The 20,366-nt window shown below is 49.9% G+C and overlaps 11 protein-coding genes across 11 annotated transcripts; 5 read left to right on the top strand and 6 right to left on the bottom strand.

The window, feature by feature from the left end:
* Positions 1 to 35: 35 nt before the first annotated feature.
* CC77DRAFT_947478 (monothiol glutaredoxin-like protein-4) lies at positions 36 to 924 on the top strand (the record flags this gene model as incomplete). The annotated part of the gene is made up of 2 exons (XM_018535143.1): positions 36 to 803; positions 850 to 924. 2 exons carry the CDS (start codon positions 36 to 38, stop codon positions 922 to 924), a joined length of 843 nt encoding a protein of 280 aa, XP_018380349.1.
* Positions 925 to 2,293: 1,369 nt separating this feature from the next.
* CC77DRAFT_1025262 (citrinin biosynthesis oxydoreductase CtnB) lies at positions 2,294 to 3,705 on the top strand. Its single transcript, XM_018526037.1, has one exon. The coding sequence runs from the start codon at positions 2,683 to 2,685 to the stop codon at positions 3,541 to 3,543; it is 861 nt and encodes a 286-aa protein (XP_018380348.1). The 5' UTR covers positions 2,294 to 2,682; the 3' UTR covers positions 3,544 to 3,705.
* Positions 3,706 to 4,467: 762 nt separating this feature from the next.
* On the bottom strand, positions 4,468 to 6,630 carry CC77DRAFT_1054410 (MFS general substrate transporter). Its single transcript, XM_018527792.1, has 2 exons — positions 5,911 to 6,630; positions 4,468 to 5,800 (listed from the first exon to the last, which is right to left on the bottom strand). The coding sequence occupies exons 1-2, from the start codon at positions 6,208 to 6,210 to the stop codon at positions 4,496 to 4,498; spliced, it is 1,605 nt and encodes a 534-aa protein (XP_018380347.1). The 5' UTR covers positions 6,211 to 6,630; the 3' UTR covers positions 4,468 to 4,495.
* Positions 6,631 to 7,074: 444 nt separating this feature from the next.
* On the bottom strand, positions 7,075 to 8,004 carry CC77DRAFT_947452 (class I glutamine amidotransferase-like protein; the record flags this gene model as incomplete). The annotated part of the gene is made up of 2 exons (XM_018535141.1): positions 7,075 to 7,601; positions 7,665 to 8,004. The coding sequence occupies 2 exons, from the start codon at positions 8,002 to 8,004 to the stop codon at positions 7,075 to 7,077; spliced, it is 867 nt and encodes a 288-aa protein (XP_018380346.1).
* Positions 8,005 to 8,270: 266 nt separating this feature from the next.
* CC77DRAFT_1080602 (hypothetical protein) lies at positions 8,271 to 9,906 on the bottom strand (the record flags this gene model as incomplete). The annotated part of the gene is made up of 2 exons (XM_018529325.1): positions 8,271 to 9,745; positions 9,819 to 9,906. The coding sequence occupies 2 exons, from the start codon at positions 9,904 to 9,906 to the stop codon at positions 8,547 to 8,549; spliced, it is 1,287 nt and encodes a 428-aa protein (XP_018380345.1). The 3' UTR covers positions 8,271 to 8,546.
* A 136-nt stretch (positions 9,907 to 10,042) lies between these two features.
* CC77DRAFT_484150 (hypothetical protein) lies at positions 10,043 to 10,867 on the top strand. The gene has a single exon (XM_018531862.1). It carries the CDS (start codon positions 10,142 to 10,144, stop codon positions 10,619 to 10,621), a length of 480 nt encoding a protein of 159 aa, XP_018380344.1. The 5' UTR covers positions 10,043 to 10,141; the 3' UTR covers positions 10,622 to 10,867.
* CC77DRAFT_1000050 (hypothetical protein) lies at positions 10,772 to 11,591 on the bottom strand (the record flags this gene model as incomplete). The annotated part of the gene is made up of 2 exons (XM_018523113.1): positions 10,772 to 11,477; positions 11,527 to 11,591. 2 exons carry the CDS (start codon positions 11,589 to 11,591, stop codon positions 10,772 to 10,774), a joined length of 771 nt encoding a protein of 256 aa, XP_018380343.1.
* A 1,173-nt stretch (positions 11,592 to 12,764) lies between these two features.
* Positions 12,765 to 13,826, bottom strand: CC77DRAFT_1035204 (HET-domain-containing protein; the record flags this gene model as incomplete). The annotated part of the gene is made up of 4 exons (XM_018526923.1): positions 12,765 to 12,807; positions 12,965 to 13,096; positions 13,147 to 13,568; positions 13,656 to 13,826. The coding sequence occupies 4 exons, from the start codon at positions 13,824 to 13,826 to the stop codon at positions 12,765 to 12,767; spliced, it is 768 nt and encodes a 255-aa protein (XP_018380342.1).
* A 1,249-nt stretch (positions 13,827 to 15,075) lies between these two features.
* On the bottom strand, positions 15,076 to 16,873 carry CC77DRAFT_484077 (hypothetical protein). The gene is made up of 4 exons (XM_018531861.1): positions 16,525 to 16,873; positions 16,339 to 16,474; positions 15,609 to 16,284; positions 15,076 to 15,555 (listed from the first exon to the last, which is right to left on the bottom strand). The coding sequence occupies exons 1-4, from the start codon at positions 16,627 to 16,629 to the stop codon at positions 15,105 to 15,107; spliced, it is 1,368 nt and encodes a 455-aa protein (XP_018380341.1). The 5' UTR covers positions 16,630 to 16,873; the 3' UTR covers positions 15,076 to 15,104.
* A 581-nt stretch (positions 16,874 to 17,454) lies between these two features.
* Positions 17,455 to 18,112, top strand: CC77DRAFT_484031 (hypothetical protein). Its single transcript, XM_018531859.1, has one exon. The coding sequence runs from the start codon at positions 17,566 to 17,568 to the stop codon at positions 17,995 to 17,997; it is 432 nt and encodes a 143-aa protein (XP_018380340.1). The 5' UTR covers positions 17,455 to 17,565; the 3' UTR covers positions 17,998 to 18,112.
* A 536-nt stretch (positions 18,113 to 18,648) lies between these two features.
* On the top strand, positions 18,649 to 19,559 carry CC77DRAFT_484033 (hypothetical protein). The gene has a single exon (XM_018531860.1). It carries the CDS (start codon positions 18,949 to 18,951, stop codon positions 19,477 to 19,479), a length of 531 nt encoding a protein of 176 aa, XP_018380339.1. The 5' UTR covers positions 18,649 to 18,948; the 3' UTR covers positions 19,480 to 19,559.
* Positions 19,560 to 20,366: the final 807 nt, after the last annotated feature.

The following is a 20,366-nucleotide window of genomic DNA, read 5'->3' as shown; positions in this document are numbered from 1 at the left end:
CCGCCCTCCATATCCCGACATAGACTATCGACACAATGGCTACCATGCAGGAGATGACGGATGAGTCGGCCTTCCAGTCGACCATCTCCGCGCTTGCGCCCTCCACTCTCGCCATCATCTACTTCCACGCACCATGGGCGAAGCCATGCGAGCAGATGGGAGTCATCCTGAAGACGCTCGCCAGCACATACCCCGCCGACGCGCCCATAAAATTCCTGTCGCTCAACGCCGAAGACCTGCCTGAGGTCTCTGAGCAGTACGATGTCACTGCCGTCCCATACATCGTTCTGCAGAAGGATGACAAGACTCTCGAGACAGTTTCAGGCTCAGATGCATCCAAAGTACGAGCAGCAGTTGAGAAGTACGCTGGTGCCGGTAGCGGCCAGTCGTCCAGTCTACCACCCGCGCAAACCGTCACACGACCACAGGAGAACGGCGACAGCACGGGAAAGAGCCTCGCTGGCTACGCGCCTGGCGCACAGGACCCCAAGACCGCACCCGAATACAGCGCGAGTGAGCACCGGGAAGGCGAGCAGCAGACAAACAAGGACGAGTTGCACCAAAGACTAAGCGAACTCGTCAAGGCAGCACCAGTCATGTTGTTCATGAAGGGTACACCGAGTTCGCCCCAGTGTGGCTTCAGCCGGCAGACAGTGGCAATCCTACGTGAAAAGGGCATTAGGTACGGTTTCTTCAACATCCTGGCCGACGACGAGGTGCGACAAGGACTTAAGGAGTTTGCCGACTGGCCGACCTTCCCACAACTCTGGGCAGATGGTGAGCTAGTAGGCGGTTTGGATATTGTAAGTACACCACCCTCGAGCATTTACACACACTAACAATTCGCAGGTCAGGGAAGAATTCGAAAACGACCCCGGCTTCCTCTCGCAGCACGCCGCCAATGCTCCCAAGCCAGCAGCCTAGGTGGCTTCACGAGCCCAAGTATGCCATGATAATCAGATTCCGAGGAACGGGAGAAGAGAATGGAGAGTTCAGGGCTTGGTAAAGAGATATTGGACCGGCATCGCCAAATTACGACGATTATGACAGCAAAAGTCTCGTATGAATAACGCGTCTGGGTGAACGGGTGTCTTGGGCGGGCTTGATTGTAGGTTCCAGACCATGATCCAAGGCATGCATATAGACTCCCGTGGAAATGTAGCACTTGGAGCATGGTACCGTAGCGCTGGCGTGGAGGGTATATTTGGTTTGTAGTCTTCTCCAATACCAATTTTCTTGCTCACGTTATCCAAGTCGCTTTGTTCATGTTGAAGCGATCAGTCCTGGACATCTCTTCGACTTATATTACGGATAGAAGTAAGGAGAATGGGAGAAGCTTGGAAGGGGAAGACACTTTATTCATGACGCTGCGTCTTCGCTTCTCAAAGACCATAATCGGGTGGAGCACGGGGTTTCGGGTCTTTCAGAACACCAAGAGTATCTACGGTTGAAGACTCCTCGTGCTCGGTCAACAGGGGCGTGTAATGCTCCCCTATTCGATGAATGTTCAAGACGTTTCTGAAATTTACATTACCTTCCTGCAAAGTCAAAATTGAAGCTCGGATATACATGGAGAAAACCATGAGCACTGCTTCTCAACACAAGAGCCACATGTTCAGATGATAGCAACTCCGAAGCAGATTGAAGAAACCTATTAACGAAATCTCTCCCGTCTGCGCGCAAATCTCAAGTCAAGGATTGGCTCCGCCACTGTTTCGATATGTCGCTTGCGATATATCTTAGAGGCATGTTCATGTGCTATATGCTTGTACATGCTGCTGCTATGTATATCGCTTCTGCTTCCTATGCGGTTTAGGCGTGTTTACCTCACAGAAAAGTTTAGAATATCATAAACCCACAACCGACTTTCCGTGGGAGATATCGTCAATGAAATCTGTGTTATGGCACTGGAAATGTTCACTTCGAATTGGTACATGGATGGACCGGATTACATCGTCGTTGAGCCTAATGGAGACTTTTTGCTTCCATGTTTTAGCTCAAAGAACAAATGATGGCCGTAGCCTATGTGTGATTATGCGTGGAAGGCCAATCATGTTCTACGAGATATGGGATATCATGAACTGTGCCCCTTGTAATACCCTTAGCGTCTGGCTGCATGTTCGACGAAGCCATTCCCATTGTGTTATTGTTATTGTTATTGTTGTTTAACCTTGCGTAGATGCCAAAGTAGTGTGATTGTTGGGCTGACATGGAGGATTGAGCGCGTATTCGATGATGACACAGATTAGCGCGTTCCTGTGCCGACGCGGTTCCCCGCCCCTCGCTGCCTCGAATTAAACCTTCACCGCAACACTCTTTTTCCATCGTAGATCGTCAAGACTTATAGGAGGCTCTAGTCTGGGCATTTACAGGCTTTGGACAGCGCTGCACACCATGGGTGTCTCATACCTGGCACCATAGTTATATGCAGGGTCAGCGGTAGTACGCCTTCAACCACGCTTCGGACTCCGAGACTAATCACGGCACGTCGATGGTATGCCGCAGACACGGTTTTATTTTAGGAGTCAGCCTGTCTCAGTATGATCTGCTTGCAACCACGTCTGTTGTACACCAATTTACAGTGTTGAACCCGATCCATCACTTTCTGAGGCCATCACTCACAGCACACAATCTATTGGTCGCGGCCATTTCCAGAGTGAAAGGCGACAGATAAGCCACAACATGCCTTCAACCTACTCACAACCAGTCTCAAAGATTCCTCCGACGAAGCCCGATACAAGGACTCTCCCTCGAATTCTCTGCCTACACGGCGGCGGCGTCAATGCCGCTATCTTCAAAGCGCAATCCCGATCCCTCATACGCCATCTTCAACACTCCTTTCGCCTCGTATGGGCTGACGGCCCCTTCTTCTGCGATCCCCACTCAGACATTATTGGCGTATACAGTGACTACGCACCTTTTCGGCGCTGGCTACGATGGCTTCCTGAACACCCTGAAATCGATGAAGATACTTGTATAGAAGAAATTGGATATGCGATGCGAACAGCAATGGAAGACGATGACCGAGAAGGCGGCACAGGCGAGTGGGTAGGCTTGATGGGTTTCAGTCAGGGGGCGAAGCTATCCGCAAGCCTACTGCTCGAACAGCAAGCCAGAGAAACCCAAGCCCGCAAAGAAGGAACAAAGATTGCTACTGGTCTGACAGGAATTCCAGGCATAAGGTGGAGATTCGGAATATTACTAGCCGGTCGGGCGCCCTTGAGCAATCTAAACCCCGAGCTGATGAAGAGCGACGCACTTGTGAGTGCGGGTAACATCTCTGAAGGTTTCCAGTTCTGTAAAGAGGTGGACGAGGAAGCCACGCTGCACAAACCAACGCTCCATGTCCATGGCATGGCAGACCCGGGACTACATCTCCATCGAAAACTGTTACACGAATATTGCGAGGACTGCACGGTAACATTGGTTGAATGGGAGGGCGCGCACCGGATACCACTCAAGAGTATGGACGTGGACCGAGTGGTTGACGCGATATACGACATGGCTGAGATGACTGGGGTGAAGGTTTTGAGGACTGTTTGAATTCACGAGATGGCCACTTCTGGGGCATCGCTGTTACTACGCTCAGTCGATGCCACCAAACGCGATCTTTGAACAACCATTTCTTCCGTATGGCCTATGTATACGCAAGGATTGTGGGCGGTAGATATGTGAAGATCACCAATAACAATATTTTGACAATGTACCAAAGCTTCTCACTTGTTACTCGGCGTCCGACTATATTGCTTCCCGGTGCGAGATCTAGTGTGGTGCGTCTTGCCACAAGCACCACACCTCGCATCTGCTTACAAGGGAAGCCAACCTAAGTACAGAACGCCAATCAGCTCGGTTAGCTTCGAGCACGTACGCCCTGATCCTACCTATTTCTCTCACGCTTTGTCTTGATTCGTGAGTGAGCACAGGTGCTTGATGTGGCTAATAACGTTACACTGAACGCAACAGTTTCTTGTCAGATTATCTTAAGGGAGTAGAGACTCATCGTTACGGCCATTGCCAGGCCTTGCGTGAGCTTTCTGCCACGTTGAGACCTGGAGGCTGGTTCGAGTGCCCTCCACTCGGCATAATGTCTTAATCGAAGTTCTGGTCGTCATCAGATGTAGAGAGGACATTGCAGTCATCATCATAGACTCTTTTGGTCTTTGTAGTCAGACTATCGAGGACATGTAGCTCTATGGTGAGCTGCCTCTGAGACTTGTATCTCTTGCGCGTTTGTGTAGTTACCTCTTGACTGATTGGACAGTGGAGTCCAAATATTTTCATTTAAATGATCAAATCTCGGCATTCTTCGAGTGACGATACACATGCCGCTTGGCGCTTGAAGTCGCATGCTTCTTGTTGCACTGACTTGGGGTGTTGTGTTTTACGCTCAGTAACATGATCTGCGTGCTCATGGACGAGGACCTCCTGAGAGGTCCATGTTTAAACCAAATGATGTAATTCAACGATGTATTCATGAAAAGCTTGATAAAATAGATTAGTGATGCCTTGTTGTAACCTTCTCTTGATCTGCCTTTTTCTCCTTCTCTTCTCTCTTCAGCCTTGTCTTTTCTGCTAACTCTTGTCTCCACTTCATTCCATATTTCATGATCCAAATGACGACCCCAAGCAATACAGCCATCACCAGCGCTATGAACGTAAACGCCCATCCCGGGTTCATAGCATGGCACATTGGGATAATTGCCGCCGAGCCACCAGCACTCATCATACACCTGGCAAAGTTGACCGCTGCTGTCGCAGCTGCGGGTTTATCACGATGGAGATCGAGGAGCAAACCATTGGTGATATTAAATGCACCAGTCACACCAAAGCCCATGATGAATAGGGCAACTTCCGGGCCAACGATGTGTGTTCGATATTTGAGTGTCCAGCCGAAGATAAGCACTCCGATCATACCAATGATGTGGCATGGAATCAGAATCTGTAGACGAACGCGCTCGATGGGAAAGTTGGTGAGGTCTTGCTGTTTGCCTTTGGATATAGTCATACCAACAGCTTTAGCATAGCGTCTGAAGTTCCAATCAACAACTCGACCCAGAGTGAGTGAGGCAATCAGAGAAGCTACACCATTCGAGATGTAGCAAAGACCGATATGCAATTCATCAAGGCCATACGCAGCGTAGAACAGTTCTGGGATGGCAGAGATCGTAACCATTTGACCAGTGAAGAAGAGGCCATTGTAGAGTAGGATGATTCCCGACTCCTTTTCAGCTAAGATGCGGAACGTTGCAAGCGGATTTGGCCAGGCGACTTTCGTCTTTTCTGGTTTGGTTGTGCTCTCGTTGGGCGACAGCTTAGCGAGCTTACGCGCTTGTATGCAGCTAATGACGGAGCGGTTGACGCCCTGAGGAGGTATAGAGCCATTGCCAACGACTTTTCGGCAAGTCTCAGGGAAAAAGAATACGAATATTATGAGCAGTACTCCAGAGAAGATGGCCAGAAACCAGAAGATAGATCGCCAGCCCAAATATTGTGCCAGCAGCCCACCTATTGTCGGACCGAAAGCAGGGCCCATCAATACACCAGCTTGTGCATAACCCATGTAAGTTCCTCGCTCAGCCGATGTAGAGATATCCGCAACAACCGCCATTGTCAATGCAATAGCAGCTGTGCCTCCCACGGCTTGTACCATACGCAGAATGAGAAGTGCAATGTAGTTCGTTTGAAGTGCGAGGCCGATGTTGCCGATGCTGTAGATCACGAAGCATATGATGAAAGTCAATCTCCGTCCACTGTTGTCCGATAGAGTTCCGAGGAAAGCAGGAGCTATAGCTTGGGCGACCTAGGACAGTTAGTTGCATTACCGATATCGGTGGACGCCACAACGTCAGCGAAGCCTGAGCTGCGGAGTGTCCTGTCCATTTCATACTGAGATTAACTGTCCAGACGTACCATGTATGTCGTGATTGAGATGTTGACCTGTGTAGGTGTAATGTTCAACACATTGGAAAGCACATTGAGTGCTGGAAGGAACATAGACGCGCCAAACGGCGATATTAGAGCGGAGATCGAAACAAGTAGGATGATCCATGCCTTCATGCCTTTGCTAAAGACAGAGTAGGGGGGTTCAGAAGGCTGACGTTCCAGGTTGGCTCGCGGTCCATCTTTCTCGACGTCCATGTCCTGACATGTCTCTTTCTCGCTAGTAGCGTCCACGTTATTGCCGCTCGTTATGTTTTTCGTCGTAGCCATAGCGAAGCTATTTTGACCTCAGCATATGGGCAGGATAACGTTGAATAGTGTATCGAGACGTAGAACTAATGTTTAGGTCTGGAAGATGCGAAACTGGAAGAGCTATCGACTGGTCATGGGGGTCTGCCCACCCTTAATCCACCTGGTCGCCTATCGAACATGACGCTAATGCCGGGACGTGGAAAGGATGCCGTGCCCCGTTGAATCTCCAGCCTCGTTAATTCGAGGGTTTGAACGCGTGTGAGCGAAGTACTGTGTGCAAGCCAGGGAGCAGCTGGCCGATGTTGACCGATTGTTATGCAGGGTGGAAGTATTGATTGAGACAGACCCTGTACGGGCAGATGTGCTATCTCTGTTGTTGCTATATCTCTGTGCTTACTGCGCGCCTCTGTGGAGCGATGACGCACTTGCACAGGTCTTGAAAGAGGCAGGCGGGTTGGTGTCGGGGCGCGTATTCCGGGGATAAGATGTCGGAAAGCGACTTCCGGCGCGCGATCGGGAGTGTTAATGCCGAGGGCCATCGCCCGCGTAATGTTCAACCGACTCTAACAGGATCGACATGGACTGATGTTGAGACAAGCTTTCATAGCAAAACCTTGTATATAAACGTGGGTTGTTGTTTTGAGAGCGATGCGCTCTGTGACGCGAGTAGTGCTGCTTAACGCTCCAAAATTGATATGGCACAAGTCACTATGATTACGCAAAGCCGGACCTCGATACTGAACATATGCCTATAATGTTTTGTACATACCACTCACGCTATTCGTAAACTTCGTGAGTATCCAACTTGTTGAACGCCGATAATATGCTCTTTCTCGTAACATCGTAGCGGAAGCCCTGTGGAGCCTCCATTGGGTATGGTCCCTATGTGTAGATGTCATCGTCGCCATGGAAGAACCTCAACACTGCTTTTGCGACAAGAAGACCATCATGCATCCAATCCGCTCTCTCGGCAGCCTCGTCTGCATCCTGCTTGCTCACGCTCCCACTCTCAACCCTCATCTCAAGTTGCCTCTTAACAAGAGCCTCATCAAACTCCATGTGACCTTGCGTGGTGAACAATCTCTTGTGGATATATACACCCTGAACGCCAGTGTGGTCGCTGGTACCCCAAACGTGAACCTTGGTGTCCTGTGGTATCAAATCGGTGGTCTCGGTGGAAGGAGGATTAACGACGTGATCAAGATGCATCTGGTGAAGGTGGATCTTGGTCTCTGTTTCGGGAAGGTTGAAAAGATGGCGGCCAATGTCGGAGAGCTGGATGGGCTGATGGGACAACTCCCATTCACCGTCCTTCTGTGGTTTGACGGTAGCACCAAGAGTTCTGCAAAGAATTTGGTGTCCGAAACATATCCCTGTGAAACGGATGTCGGGGCGATGTGTCCAGACGTCTGTCATGCCATTAGCCATTAGCCATTGCTGAGTACCTTCCAACCACACATGCAGATACACACCTTTGATGAATTCAATGAGCTTGAGAATCCAAGGGTCGTCACCGTGTGCGTCCCAGCAACTCCCTGTTATGAGGATGGCGTGTACGTCGTCACCAATCTCCTCTAGCTTCGGTATCGCACCACCTTCTGGCTCGACCACGTATTGCATTGCGGTCTCGATACCGAGACTAGGTTTGTGCTCATCTCCAGCTTTTTTGAGAAGTTCACCTAGAACGACTCCAAAGGAGCCAGTCTCTTTTTGAGTGTCAGGATGTGTCTCATCTGTCTCGAGAACAAGCATGCGGACTTTGTCCGGATGGTTGGACAACAGTGTTCGGTTTTGTGCGATCGGTGGTACCATCTTTGCTGTAGAAGTGTGAAATTGACGTGGTATAGAGGAAAGGAAGCAACGTGAAGTAGTTGGCCTGCAAGTGGCAGCTTTATGTGAACAGGGTCCAACCGGTCTTTTGGGAAAGAGTGACGTCTGCCGTAGAAACTTTTGCGCAGAAGTGACCGAGCGTGCGGGCTTGTGCATAATCAGGTCAAGTCCGAGGAATCAAATGCAAGTCCAAGTGACAAGCACCAAGGCGCTGTCCAGAGCAGCTTCATGTAGTATACTTCAGCCTCCATCTTGGCGTTGTCGTGCTTGAGGGTTCGATGACGACTTTGCCTTGACGTCGGTGTGTTGTGGAGAGAGGTTAAGGCCTAAAATCGAAATTTTAACGTAATAGCAAAGTCTTAAAGTCTTGGGAGCTCTGATGCATCCCGATGTCCCGGCCAGTTCGGAATAAAACAGACGCTAGACATGCAGGTACTGAGGATCGATGTGGCTGCGTGGCTGAGCGAACTGATCTGATTTGTCTGTCTATTAGACCGACTAATATCATGCTGTGGCTGAAATATCTACTCCACGCCCTTGCCCTTCATTTTGAGGTCTTCGGGGTCATGCGGGGCTTCGGCTTTCTTCCCTGCCGATTCCTTACCAGTCATGACTTCGGTAAAGATCTTTCGCAACGCTTCAATTGCCTCTTCGCCAATCTGGTAATGCACAACAAACCTACCACCACGCACCCTTACGCCGTACTTCTCCGCTAGCTCGATAAAGTTGTTGATGTCAACATGATGCGCCTCGAGATCTAACCAAACCATGTTGGTGTCTACGGGATATTGCAGCTTGCCACCAAGATCGGTCCACATGCTTGCAATCTTCTTCGCATTTTCGTGAGACTTGGTGAGCTTGCCGCCAAGGAACGTCTCTTCAATGGCAACGCGCATTGGAGCTGCAACGACACCAGCTTGTCGCAGACCTCCACCGATAGACTTGCGGATCCAGCGGCTACGCTTGATGAAATCCTTTGTACCGACGATGATGCTACCAATGGGCGCTCCAAGGCCCTTGCTGATGCACAGGCTTATGCTATCGAACTCAGCGCAGTACTCCTTCAAGGTACCAGCGCCTGCAGCTACAGCTTCCCACAGACGTGCACCGTCCAAGTGCATTATGATGCCGTGTTGGCGCGCCCAAGCCGATATCCGCTTCACTTCGGACAGGGGCATTATGGCGCCATTGAGCGTGTTTTCGAGCTCGATGACACGCGTGGGACAGGCGTGGACATCGTCAGAGATGACGGCGTATTTCTGGATGTCTTCGAGCGTGAGGTATGTGCCGTTCTTCGCATCGAGTGGTTGGACCATGGCCTGGCTCAAGGTTGCTACACCTCCTGCCTCGTAGTTGATGATGTGGCCACGTCGGTCGCAGATGATGGCGTGTGGAGGCGTGGTGAGGTGTGCTCGCAGCGCGACCTGGTTGCCCATGGTACCAGACAGCATCAGGAGCGCGTCCTCCTTGCCGCTGAGGTCGGCCACGAAGCGCTCGAGTGATAGTGTGGTGGGATCCTCCATGGTGACATCGTCGAGCAGGGTGCACTCCTGGATTGCCTTGAGCATGGCCCTGGTCGGCGTAGTGTGCACGTCAGAGCGGAAGTCAAAGGCCGCCGGGTTCTTGTCGGCGCCCCAGGCGTTGCCGTCGTGGCTTGTGCCATTTGTCAAGCTCTTGCTGCTCTTGGCAACGTAGTGGGAGAGTTCTGACATGGCCGAGTATGCTCGTGAAGTGGGTGGCTGGCGCGGGGCAAGGGAGGCGGTCAAGGGTCGATTACCCGCTTTGAGCGTGTTTACTGGACAAAGGTAAGGTCAATCGCACAGTCTGTGGACAGGACCACGTACTGGAGAGGCGAGCGAGCGGATATAAACGCGGTGGCGGCATTGCGGCAGCATGTTGGAGGGAAGGGCGCAAGGCGTGAAACAAGCCGAAGATAGGCGACGCAGCTGCCAACGCGGAAACCCCTCCACTCCGATTCGCCCGACTTTACACTTACAACCATCACAATAGGCAGGCGACAACCCAGCCATGACCGTCTTCGCCCGCATTGCAAGCTATTACATGAGCGGAACCGCCAGCAACCAGATCATGGTGCTGTTGAGCTTCCAGCAATCTAGCTATGACAACCCCCTCATCGTCGACGTTGCATAGGAGCATTATTGCGGAAGGGCAAATATTGCTACGGATCAAACACCCCAGGGAAACGGAGCAGACCGGGTTTGAGTGTGAGACTCCAACTGTTGGCACCATGACACTGCTCGCGGAGCCGTATCCTCTTCGTACGGATCCGCAAATGTCAATTCGGCGTCCAAACATTGGTTCCAGTATCACATCGCTTTGTCCGCTCTTCTCCACTCACAGCCGTACCGTACCAAAGACAGAGGAATGCTATGCTTCCAGACTTCGTCCTCAGATACATTCTGGACGTGTTTGCTGTGGTTGCGATCTTCTAGGGCCAATGCAAAACATAGCAGACACCTTTAATTACCAACTGATATCGGCGATACACTCTAGTCATGGCGGACCTTTTCCTTGCTCAGCCATAGCATCGGCTACCAGGAAGCTGGTGCGATCTAGTAGAACGCCATCATGTATCTGAAAGACATAGATGAGGAGGCTGTCAGCTTCACAAGTGCGCTATGCGCACGGTCAAGTAGCCACTGGTCTTGGATACCAAGCTGCACAAGTGCACTTTCATGACTGCTGGGCCACAGCGGGGATTATAAATGTCTGAGCCTCGCCTTCCCATTTAACTACTTTCGTCAACCGCTTTCACCAAACTCTCAAACATTGCGCTAAAGGTATGATAATAGTCATCCGCACTGTCCGTCAAGAAGATCCAATCCGCCGTGTTCTGCACCTGCTGGATCACGAAGTCCAGCACTTCTCCAGTCAGATTCGGCAACGAATGCAGTATGACTGCCAGTCTCGAACGCCGAATCTTGTGTGCTTGTAGCGGAACCATAACATCTCTGTCAAGCCACTTGTCGAATGTCTCTTCGAATACGACAGTGAGATCGGTGAGGTTGAGGTAGGATTCTTGTAGTACTGTGGGCGAAGTGAGTATAGAAGTGGGCACCAGGCCTGGATTATGAGCTATGAAGCGCTCGCTGAACGCTGTGTTGTTCTTGATTGCTTGGTTCGCTGTCTTCAAATATGCGTAATCGTCCTCGTCGAACATGCTTGGTGTCTCGTCCAAGAAGATTCCATCAACGCGCATCTTGGTGATATTTGCGACTTTGGGCCAGCGCGCGTACGTGTCGATTTCTGCCAAAACACTTTCGATAGGCTTTTCTGCATAATCGGTTGCGACGTATCCCAGTGTTCTGATGTTTGGATAGGCTCGTAGTTTAGGGACCTCATCAAGGTACACTTGGTCAGGGAGTGACCCCATACAGGGGCCAGAGCAAGGGTTGATGATGACGGTGAAGTCTACATCTCTATACGCTTTTGCTCTGAGTTCCAGTTAGTGTGCAATGAAGTCGTAGGGGGAGGTGTGCATACGCTGCGTATAGCGGATCCCATGCACCCGCACTTGGATACACGTAGAGCGGGAGAAGTATAGACATGACAGGATACTGTCTCTAGTGATGGCTATGGAGAAGAAGATAGTTCACTGTTAAGGCTTTGGGGTGGATACGAACTTCTAGATGATAGGATGCATTGCGTGGACAATGCATTGGCTCGGCATATGTGGTACCTGATAGCGGGAAGTGACCCTGTCCGCGGCTGAAGCCACGGTCTCCAAATGAGAAACTATATTGTATGCAGAGAGGGTTGCGCGGCCTGTGTCTGTCACGTTCGTCGACTACTGTGTTCGGTCCAATGGCAGTCGCTTACGGCAGATAGGCTGGGAGAAGTCGATATCCATATTGCAGGCCAGGGTCGACAAATAACCGGGGATATGAAAACGATAGGAAATGTGCCATCGAAAAAAACGAGTCAACGGTATCACCAACTACGTAAAAGCTTTTTATGACGTAAGGGTGCAACTCTAAAGCTCAGATTCGTGCATCTTTTGCAATCGTACGCGTTGCAGCGACTGCCTGACAATCACTATCCATTTCAACAACTGATACTGTAACACTATGTTCTCAAAACAGGGGGCAACATGTACTTCTGCTGAACAATATGGACAATATAGGATATCATACCGCGATGCAAGCCATAATGAACCGTCACTCTGACTGCCTCGGAGTTCGAAATATTCAGAACCTGAACAAGTGGCTCTGGGCGCAGCAGCTCATCATAGCTTTTGGGTTCCTGACATACGGTTCGCCAATTCGGTTCGACGGGTGTAGAAGCAGAGCCCAAAAGCTTCAACCATACACGGCCGGTCACAAGATTATGCCCGAAGTTGATCGAACAAGCCAAAGGAGAGTTGCGGTTTTGGTAATACAGCCGAACCGTGCCGTAGAATACGGGTGCACCTGGATACCCGTTGTTATCTGAACCGTTGTTTGTACAAAACTCGGGATCGATTGAAAGGTCGCTATGGATTGAATCCCACAACTGCTTTGGCTGTGCACTTCGGATACGGTATACTGTAGAGTCGAACTTGAACTGAAAGCAATGCATCGCACGGCTTCGGAATATCTTTGGAATCTTTGGAGTGTGTTCGATATAAATTGCCTCGGGCTTGCCGTTATCATTGAGCCGATGACTGAACGTGTTGGCTGCAACTCTTGTGTAGTGCGATGCACTCAGTCGTCGAATGAGCAGAGCAATTATTCTTCCTTTCTCTATCGCACCCAGCGGAAGGGCGAAGATTGAATCGTCCCACATCTCGCCAGAGATTTCGTCCAGCAAAGGACAAAGCCGTGCCTCAATTCTGAGGCCCAAACTTGATGTAGCGAATTGACCACGGCCCTGCTCGATACCCTGAGATCCTTCGAAGTCATCGGGCGACATGGCTAACAATCCACAATATCTGGATAGCGACCCATCAGGTGCCTTCCATGCGAAGATTGAGTCGTCAGGTGTCCTTCTCATGATCTCTTCCTGCAACTGTCTAAATGCATTGTCACCCTCACCGTACAGCATAGGCATATGAATACCAAACAGGCCCATGAGGCTGTATGCACGGTCTTCTGCTCGAGTCGTTTGCGATTGGCTGCCCATGACATTTTTTGTGCGACTGAAGCTTGATTCAGGTCACCAGTACGCAAAACAGATAGAGGTATCCCTGTCACTTCGGCAATCGTTGGACAGAACATACTCTTGGAGCCAATGAGTGAGAAATCTTGATCATAGAATGCGAGAGCCTTGGGTGCGATGAGTTCTTGTAAAGTCCAGCCTCTAGTGATCCATCGGGATGTACGTAATATTGTTGCAATATCATAACGGCGGTGCAAAACAGAGTCCGGGTCTCGCACGGAATCTGCATCTTCCAAGTGAACCATACAGAAGCAGGATTGCTGATACCATCGATACATTGAGTTGATTGCTTCCTGTAGCTCCGCGCTGCTACTTTTGCCGATACAACAGGTGTCTATCCAGATGTATTTCAGTCCCTTCTCTCTTGCGAGCTTGGCGGCCTTTTGTATCTTCCTGTAGCCGGCACGAGCTTGAATAGACTTGCTATTCATCGCGAAGATCTTCAGCCCGGCTGCCGCTTCCAATGCAGCCATCACTGTGGTATCGCTTTTGAGGCTATCGGGCAAGGCGTGATGCTGTTGCAAAAAGCGCATCTCTTGATAGGAAATCTCCTCAATTCCCCATGTGTGCGATAGTATAAGATAGCGCGGTATCTCATTATCGTGGAGGACTTCGAATTCGAGAGTCTTGGCATGTAAGAGGCGCATATCAATCGTTCGATTTTCCCAATTCTCAAAGCAAGAGTCGTACCACCGAATTGATGAACCTCAGCTTCTAGTCGCGAGCGCTTTCAGTACCTGGAGAGAGAGTATGGTAGCCGGCAACTACTTAAACGTGATGACGTTCTCGCAAGGCTGAAGGGTGGATCGTGTCAGCTTCTGCGCACGAACTTGGGGAAACTTGTGAATATATTGCAAATATGGCTATAGATATGAGACGTAGCGGCTTACTAGGGTGCAGGAAGCTTAATTTTCGCTGAAAATTTCGTCAAATGTAGAAAGCGAGACTGCTGAGTAAGATGGAAGTGAGTGAGCTGCAATAGCCGCCTGAGGTTGTGGCTATGTGCATGGTCGGCTCAGATACCCTTGCATTCCTCAGCTCGTACATATCTTACTGCAGTATCTGCAGCATACATAGCGGGACGGCTCTTACACTCTCGTCCTCAGCCAATCGACACCTAGCAACGTTGTCGACAAGCTCGATCCCGAAGTCAAGAATGGCGATACCTTATGTACCATTATTTTGATAGTCATTACCGATCGAGCGTAGATACTTGGATACGAAACGTCTTTCTCAGAGAACTGTTAGTACACAGGTGTCATTATCCACATCACGAGTGTTGCGATTGGGGCGTGCGGCTCACGACCTTGGGAAGCTTCACTCTGCGCTAAGAAATTAGTGCGGCCGCCCACGCAGTTGACCCGCCTGGCCGCATGCAAGGGATAGATGTTTCCCAGATTGTAACGATGCCAAATATGGTTCATGTCATAAACATTCAGTATCTAATACACAACAAATTGTAGAGATATGAGTGCCCGCGCACAGCCCTTTTTACAAGAAGCAACTACCACTGTTTCATCGATGTTCTAATACACGTTATGAGTATGTTTGCATTCGAAGGAGAGGCTTCGTTCGGCAAAATCGGAATGACTTTATTGACCGGATCGACTTTGAATCACGAGAAAAATTAAGCGTAAAGAGGCATTGGGACACATAGCTGGAGCAGGAAGTGTTCAAGACCGTACGTGATGTGAAGAAGGGCGAGGAGTATATGGTAGGTTACTCTAGTGTCGAAGAGAACTTGAATACGTACGGTATTAGATGTAAATGGCGACCTCTACAAGACTTAGTCATCTGCACTTGTGCTAATGGCTGCACAACACTAGTATCGATGCCTCATCTTCGAGAGAGCGGTTACAACGTGTGAACGAAACTTTGTATCTGGATGTGGTCGGCGCAATTAGGATTTTGTTTAGATGTTCTATCTATAAACTCGAAATACTGGTACTGCTACTTGGATTCTTTTGTTTCTTTGGTCCAAATTGATCCAGCTCCATCTGAACAAGTGACTGTTCATCACTATCTGCATGCCGTATCTCGAAAGTTTTAGTGTATGTGATGGCGTTCGGATCCCGTCCGCCGTTTGAGACAGCCGATCTCCCCGGACCGCTGGCCGGCGCACTGCCTCCCTTCCTCATTCCATGACTTTGGCTGCCGTATGCGTAGTAAGGCCGGTCGGTGGCCTTGGTTGTACCAAGGACCTTGGGGAACAAGTGGACAAGAATGACGCGTAGTGCAGGCAAGCAGGCGCAGATGATTCCGATATTGATTTCGATGTTTGACCAGTTGATCACATCCGCTTGATCCCATGTTGGATTCGCGGAAGCGGCAAAGTTGACAAGAGACCGCAGACGGAGTATCGATATGACGGTTACACTGAGCCTCAAGTTAGCGATTGTCCTCTAGTGATAGTTCTTAAGGTGACTCACAATGTGCCAACACAAAACATAACAGCAACGCTAAGCTTCTTGCGCCAGGACAGCTGCAGGTTAAAAACCTCGAACAAGGGTAAAGCGAGCATCCAAATATCTAGGACAATACTGATGATGGCGTTTGTCCACGCTAATCCGTTGATATCGATGCATTGGCCTGATCCCTCCTTGTCCCATTTCGTCCAGTAAAAGGATATCGGTCGACATTGAAAGATGGCGGCGAACGTGAATGCAACGCCGTTGAGACAGTTGAATGCAACAGTAGCCCAGAGGAGTCGCCTGATCATCGGCTTTGGAAAGATCCGGAGAAAGAAGAAAAGAAGCGTGAGCTTCAGAAGCGCAATCTGGATGAAGTATAGGACTTCCAGGGCGTAAAGATACCGGACGAAGTTGGTGATTTGTTCGAAGCTGACTGTCCAAACGTCTCTTCCAAGACCGTTTGGAACGATGGCTCTATCGATGATAACGACAGATGGTACACCGGCTATCAGTGCGGCTAAGACGCTGTAATCGTCGTAACCGAGCTCTCCAATAGAGAACACGGCCTTGTATATAATCCTGGAGAGCGCGCAGACAGCGGTGACGATCGAGAGAATCAAGTTTGATACGCGAATGGACTCGCCAGAATAACGTATGGGGGCGTGGCAGCTTGTTGAAGTGACATTCTTGGTCGCTAAGAAAGGCAATTAGCAACATTCGATACAGCATTGGGAAGTGAGGCACTCACTCAAACTCTGTCTCAGTGTACACGCTTGCAAAACACACGCTTCTACCTCGCCTTGCAATTTAGCATCTGCACATATTGAGGCTAGGTCTGTGTGCTGAACAGGCGATTGGGTGACTGCTGTGGCAAGACACACTTGCTGAAAACGCAATCAGTACATGTTATGAGCATCGCTCGGATCGAACATACCGCGCATTGGGGAAGTTGCTTGGCCACAGCCAGCATAGCCGATTCCTGAGCAACTACTAGCTGCACCCATGCCAGCAATGGGAGCAACAATTCCAGGAGCCTCATCCTTCTTCGTACTCATACACGAAATCGTGTACGATCGAACGGCCAGGAAGTGAGAGGCGGAAACGAAGAGAAATTGGTAATCCGGGACAGACCCTTACTATAAATTCCCTGGAATGTCGGAGAATATCAAGAGCTGTCAGAAGTGCTAGGCCAGGTCGTTTAGTCTCCCGAGGCCTGTTCTATATGAGACTCCATAACGGAAAGTAATGAATGCAGGTACATTTAACCATTGGGTATGGCGGACGGCAACTGCAGATTGAGGTATGGAGTGGGGCTGAACCGCCTCTTCTGGGGCCGCTATTCGAGGGTCATGCATCTTCCGTACCAGAGGTGCAATCCTCGCCGTAGAGATGATCCCTGGCATGTGCACGGAAAGTCTGGCACTAGATTCCATGATGACTGAACGCGACCAATGACCCAGCTGAAACTTAGGGCGAATGGAGAAGTTGCCCCAGACCACTTGAAGTGGGCCTTTGCTGACGCTTCGCATGGCAGACGCTACCAGCGACGGAGGGCATACTTTTCAGGAACAGCGGATTCATAACGCTAAGTGGACTTCGCCTAATATGCAGGAGGGTGATGAGGCCTCCAGAAAGGAGACACGTTCTTCGCAAGATGCCATCGTGATCAGCGCTGATCTACTTGACTGGTTAGCACAGAACATCAAAATATAAGCAACTCGCTCGAACACTGTGCTTTGACTGTCATTTTGCTATAGCATTGTTGAGTTTGTATAGATGAAGGCATTCGAGGCCCCGGAAGGCCGACCGAAGATGGTGGTTCGTTCCGAACGCCACAGGCGAGCGATTTTGTGCATAGGTAAACGACTTGGCGTACGCCACTAGCAGCACACCTGCTTGCCGTTTGCTCCACCTCGCGTATACCCAACCGTCGCCGAGCTTCGACCGCCGCTGTCTTCGCGGCTCGAAAAGCCACATGGGGCTCGTTTGCTTTTTGAAGATCATGTTCACTGACTCTCACAACGTTGGGGATCGACTTGTGGAGCCTGATGCGGCTTTTGAGATACGCGAGGCAAGAATACAATCATTTTATTTAGCTAACAACACATACTTTCATGTATTATCACAACGGCGTACAAACGTGCCGCTGTTCATCACATGTCATTTGAGCACTGGCCTAATTGTCGCTAACAGGCAAGACCGCGGAATTCAGGAGCTAAACAGCTTAGAAACAGCCAAATCTTCGACTAATATTCCATACCACCATACCACCATACCATCATGCCGTAGTGATGTGTGGAACGCGTGCCCTAGCACACGGTCCGTGGTAACCTTGAAAATTCAGCCGCTTGTTGAGCACCTCGAGCAACTTCTCGGTACGATTGCAATCTCGCCATTCTCAAGCTAAGCAGCCCTCTCATTGTGTTGAGCACCCGGAAAAATTGAAACGGCCTAGGAGCCATGCCTCCGACACTATCAAGCCACTTTCGAAGCATTCTGTAGGTCATCGTCATAGATTGGTATGAGAACTTCTGTCCACTTGTGTATTCCAATGACATCGCTACGGATTAGGTTGTTGAATTTCATCGATGTTCCCTGACACGGATACAAAACACATCCCGGCTGATACCTCAGCCCTACAAGGTATACCTGATGCACAATCGAAACAGACCCATGCGACGGGTTGAAACTCCGCCGCTATGAGCGTCCACCTTCCCCTTTCTCGCCTGCTCGAAATCATCAGTATTCGAGTCGATGTCAGTGGGGCATTCTGGTGATGGCGTGAGTTTTGACTCAAAGTCTTTCCCTCGATTCAAGCACAACATGCATGAGCATCCCCCAGGATCACAATACTTCGCGAACGGGATGCGACGTGCTTCAGGCTTCGAAAGTTTGCTGTCGGCCCGACGTCGTAATCCCCAGATCGCAAGTGCGAGACCCCGCGACTTTTTGCTTTTCCATTCTAGGCGCCATGGCGCAAATCGTCGGAAGGCGTAGACGCAATCATCCTGACCGCACATCCAAAGGTGTTTCCATGATCCAGCGCAGTGGTACCCTTGAGCTTGACTAACGTGTTAGCAGATGGCATCCTCCGACAATTTGTCGTCGTCACCTCAAGCGACCCGACGATCTTGACGGCCACAAGAAATCTTCGAGTGCCGCTGATTCAGGTGCAAAACCTTGGAGATACCACAGTCTACGACCTCGTGGCAATCTGATATTGAGTATGTCATAGATAGGTCTCCACTCCACCTAGCCACACGTCAGCTTCGACTGCTACGTTCGGGCCGCACCCTTTGTAACCCGCGAAAGTTTCGGGAACCAAACTTTGAGTGTGACCAGACTCACGTGTGACGATATGCGGCCAACGCAGGCATCGGCAACTGTTTCTACGCGAGCACATGGCAACTCACTCGCGTGGCCTTCGTTAAACATCCTCGGATCTACACGGGTCGATCTTTGGGTAGCGCGTACCAAACGGTCAGCCACCGGCATCACGCATCGGCATCTGCCAGGGACTGACGATCACAACGTGGGATTGACGAAAGCGACCGATATTCTCGGCCAGCTAGCCAAAGTCGTTTCTATATGCAAGCTCGATATCGACCACGTTGCAAGGAAGCTAACATTGATACTTCCTGATCTGGAGCCACTAATTGACTTGCTATCTGCTTTTGTCATTGCTACTCTCCTGGGCCACCTTGTTCAAGAGTCCATGTCTATATGCAACCGTATTTGGGAAACAGAACCTCAAAAGTCAGCGGCCTTTACACCATATGCGTACTCACTCCTACCACCAGGAAAAAGGAGGCTTGCAATCAACTCCGTAGACGATGCTGATACCACTACTGTTAACCTCTTCTGTAGTCATACCCGTCTCCAGTTCTGATTCCATTCGCCCTGGCGACAATTATCTCTAGATGCTTCACGATTCGTATCAACATATCCAACCTTTGTGCATGACCAACAAGGCTCAAGCATTATCATTCCAAGCATACACGAAAGGCATGTGCCGAGAGCCTCTTCCTCTGTTTTGGTTACGATGAATACTAGATTCGGCCGTTTTCTATCCGCTTCTTGCGGTTTAAACTTTTCTTTGAATTCAAGATATCATTTCGTGACGGATTATGTCTCAAAAGAGACTGTAAGTAGGTTTGTGATCCACATGCTTTACGAGATCGAGCCGCGAGTATGAGCCGCATGTGCATACGCGACTATGTCCGCAGATCCCCAAAGCTAAACCCTCAAAAGGCTTCGAAGCCGTTTCATGCAGGTTGCCGCTGTAACTTTCAGCCTGTCACATGGAATCTCCATTGTGACGCATGTCCCTCGTGACTGTACCGCAGCGTGATCATGCCGATCACACGCACTGACTCCAGCTACACCCTCGGCTTTTGTTCAAGCTTCCCTGATGTGGGTTCGATCTTCTCTCGCACTCATGCTATCTAGCCCAGAATCCAAAAAACCATGCCATAGAGTTCAAGTTTTGTCATGAAATTTCCGTGCTGCAATTCCATACTCGAGTTGGCTTTTGCGCCGCTGTTCGAGTTATGTAAGTTTCTAGCAATACATAGCGTTTTGCCTTTTACATTTTAAAGCGCCTACGTCAATCGATTAAAGCGTGGCTATAGAGCCGCCATGCTATGCTACGACCTACTAAGCGTCTACCAGTCTGCCAATAGGTTTAGGCCATTATCAGATAATCACATTGCTACATGCTTCTTTAAATATTTCGCTACATCAAAAAAATCCACAAATATCTCTATAGAACAGAGT

Source organism: Alternaria alternata (genome assembly GCF_001642055.1).
Source record: "Alternaria alternata strain SRC1lrK2f unplaced genomic scaffold CC77scaffold_28, whole genome shotgun sequence".
Lineage (NCBI taxonomy): Eukaryota > Fungi > Ascomycota > Dothideomycetes > Pleosporales > Pleosporaceae > Alternaria > Alternaria alternata.
The sequence above is the reverse complement of the archived record's forward strand: the minus strand, read 5'-3'. Positions and strand labels throughout refer to the sequence as shown.

Excerpts from the sequence above, each read along its gene's own strand:
- CC77DRAFT_1054410 (XM_018527792.1), bottom strand. The coding sequence starts at position 6,210 with ATGGCTACGACGAAAAACATAACGAGCGGCAATAACGTGGACGCTACT. Across the intron at positions 5,801-5,910 it reads TCTCAATCACGACATACATG|GTCGCCCAAGCTATAGCTCC; the intron begins GTACGTCTGGAC and ends TAACTGTCCTAG.
- CC77DRAFT_1025262 (XM_018526037.1), top strand. The coding sequence starts at position 2,683 with ATGCCTTCAACCTACTCACAACCAGTCTCAAAGATTCCTCCGACGAAG.
- CC77DRAFT_484033 (XM_018531860.1), top strand. The coding sequence starts at position 18,949 with ATGCGGCCAACGCAGGCATCGGCAACTGTTTCTACGCGAGCACATGGC.
- CC77DRAFT_484150 (XM_018531862.1), top strand. The coding sequence starts at position 10,142 with ATGACAACCCCCTCATCGTCGACGTTGCATAGGAGCATTATTGCGGAA.
- CC77DRAFT_484077 (XM_018531861.1), bottom strand. The coding sequence starts at position 16,629 with ATGAGGCTCCTGGAATTGTTGCTCCCATTGCTGGCATGGGTGCAGCTA. Across the intron at positions 16,285-16,338 it reads TACACTGAGACAGAGTTTGA|CGACCAAGAATGTCACTTCA; the intron begins GTGAGTGCCTCA and ends TGCCTTTCTTAG. Across the intron at positions 15,556-15,608 it reads ATGTTTTGTGTTGGCACATT|TGTAACCGTCATATCGATAC; the intron begins GTGAGTCACCTT and ends CTTGAGGCTCAG.
- CC77DRAFT_484031 (XM_018531859.1), top strand. The coding sequence starts at position 17,566 with ATGGGGCTCGTTTGCTTTTTGAAGATCATGTTCACTGACTCTCACAAC.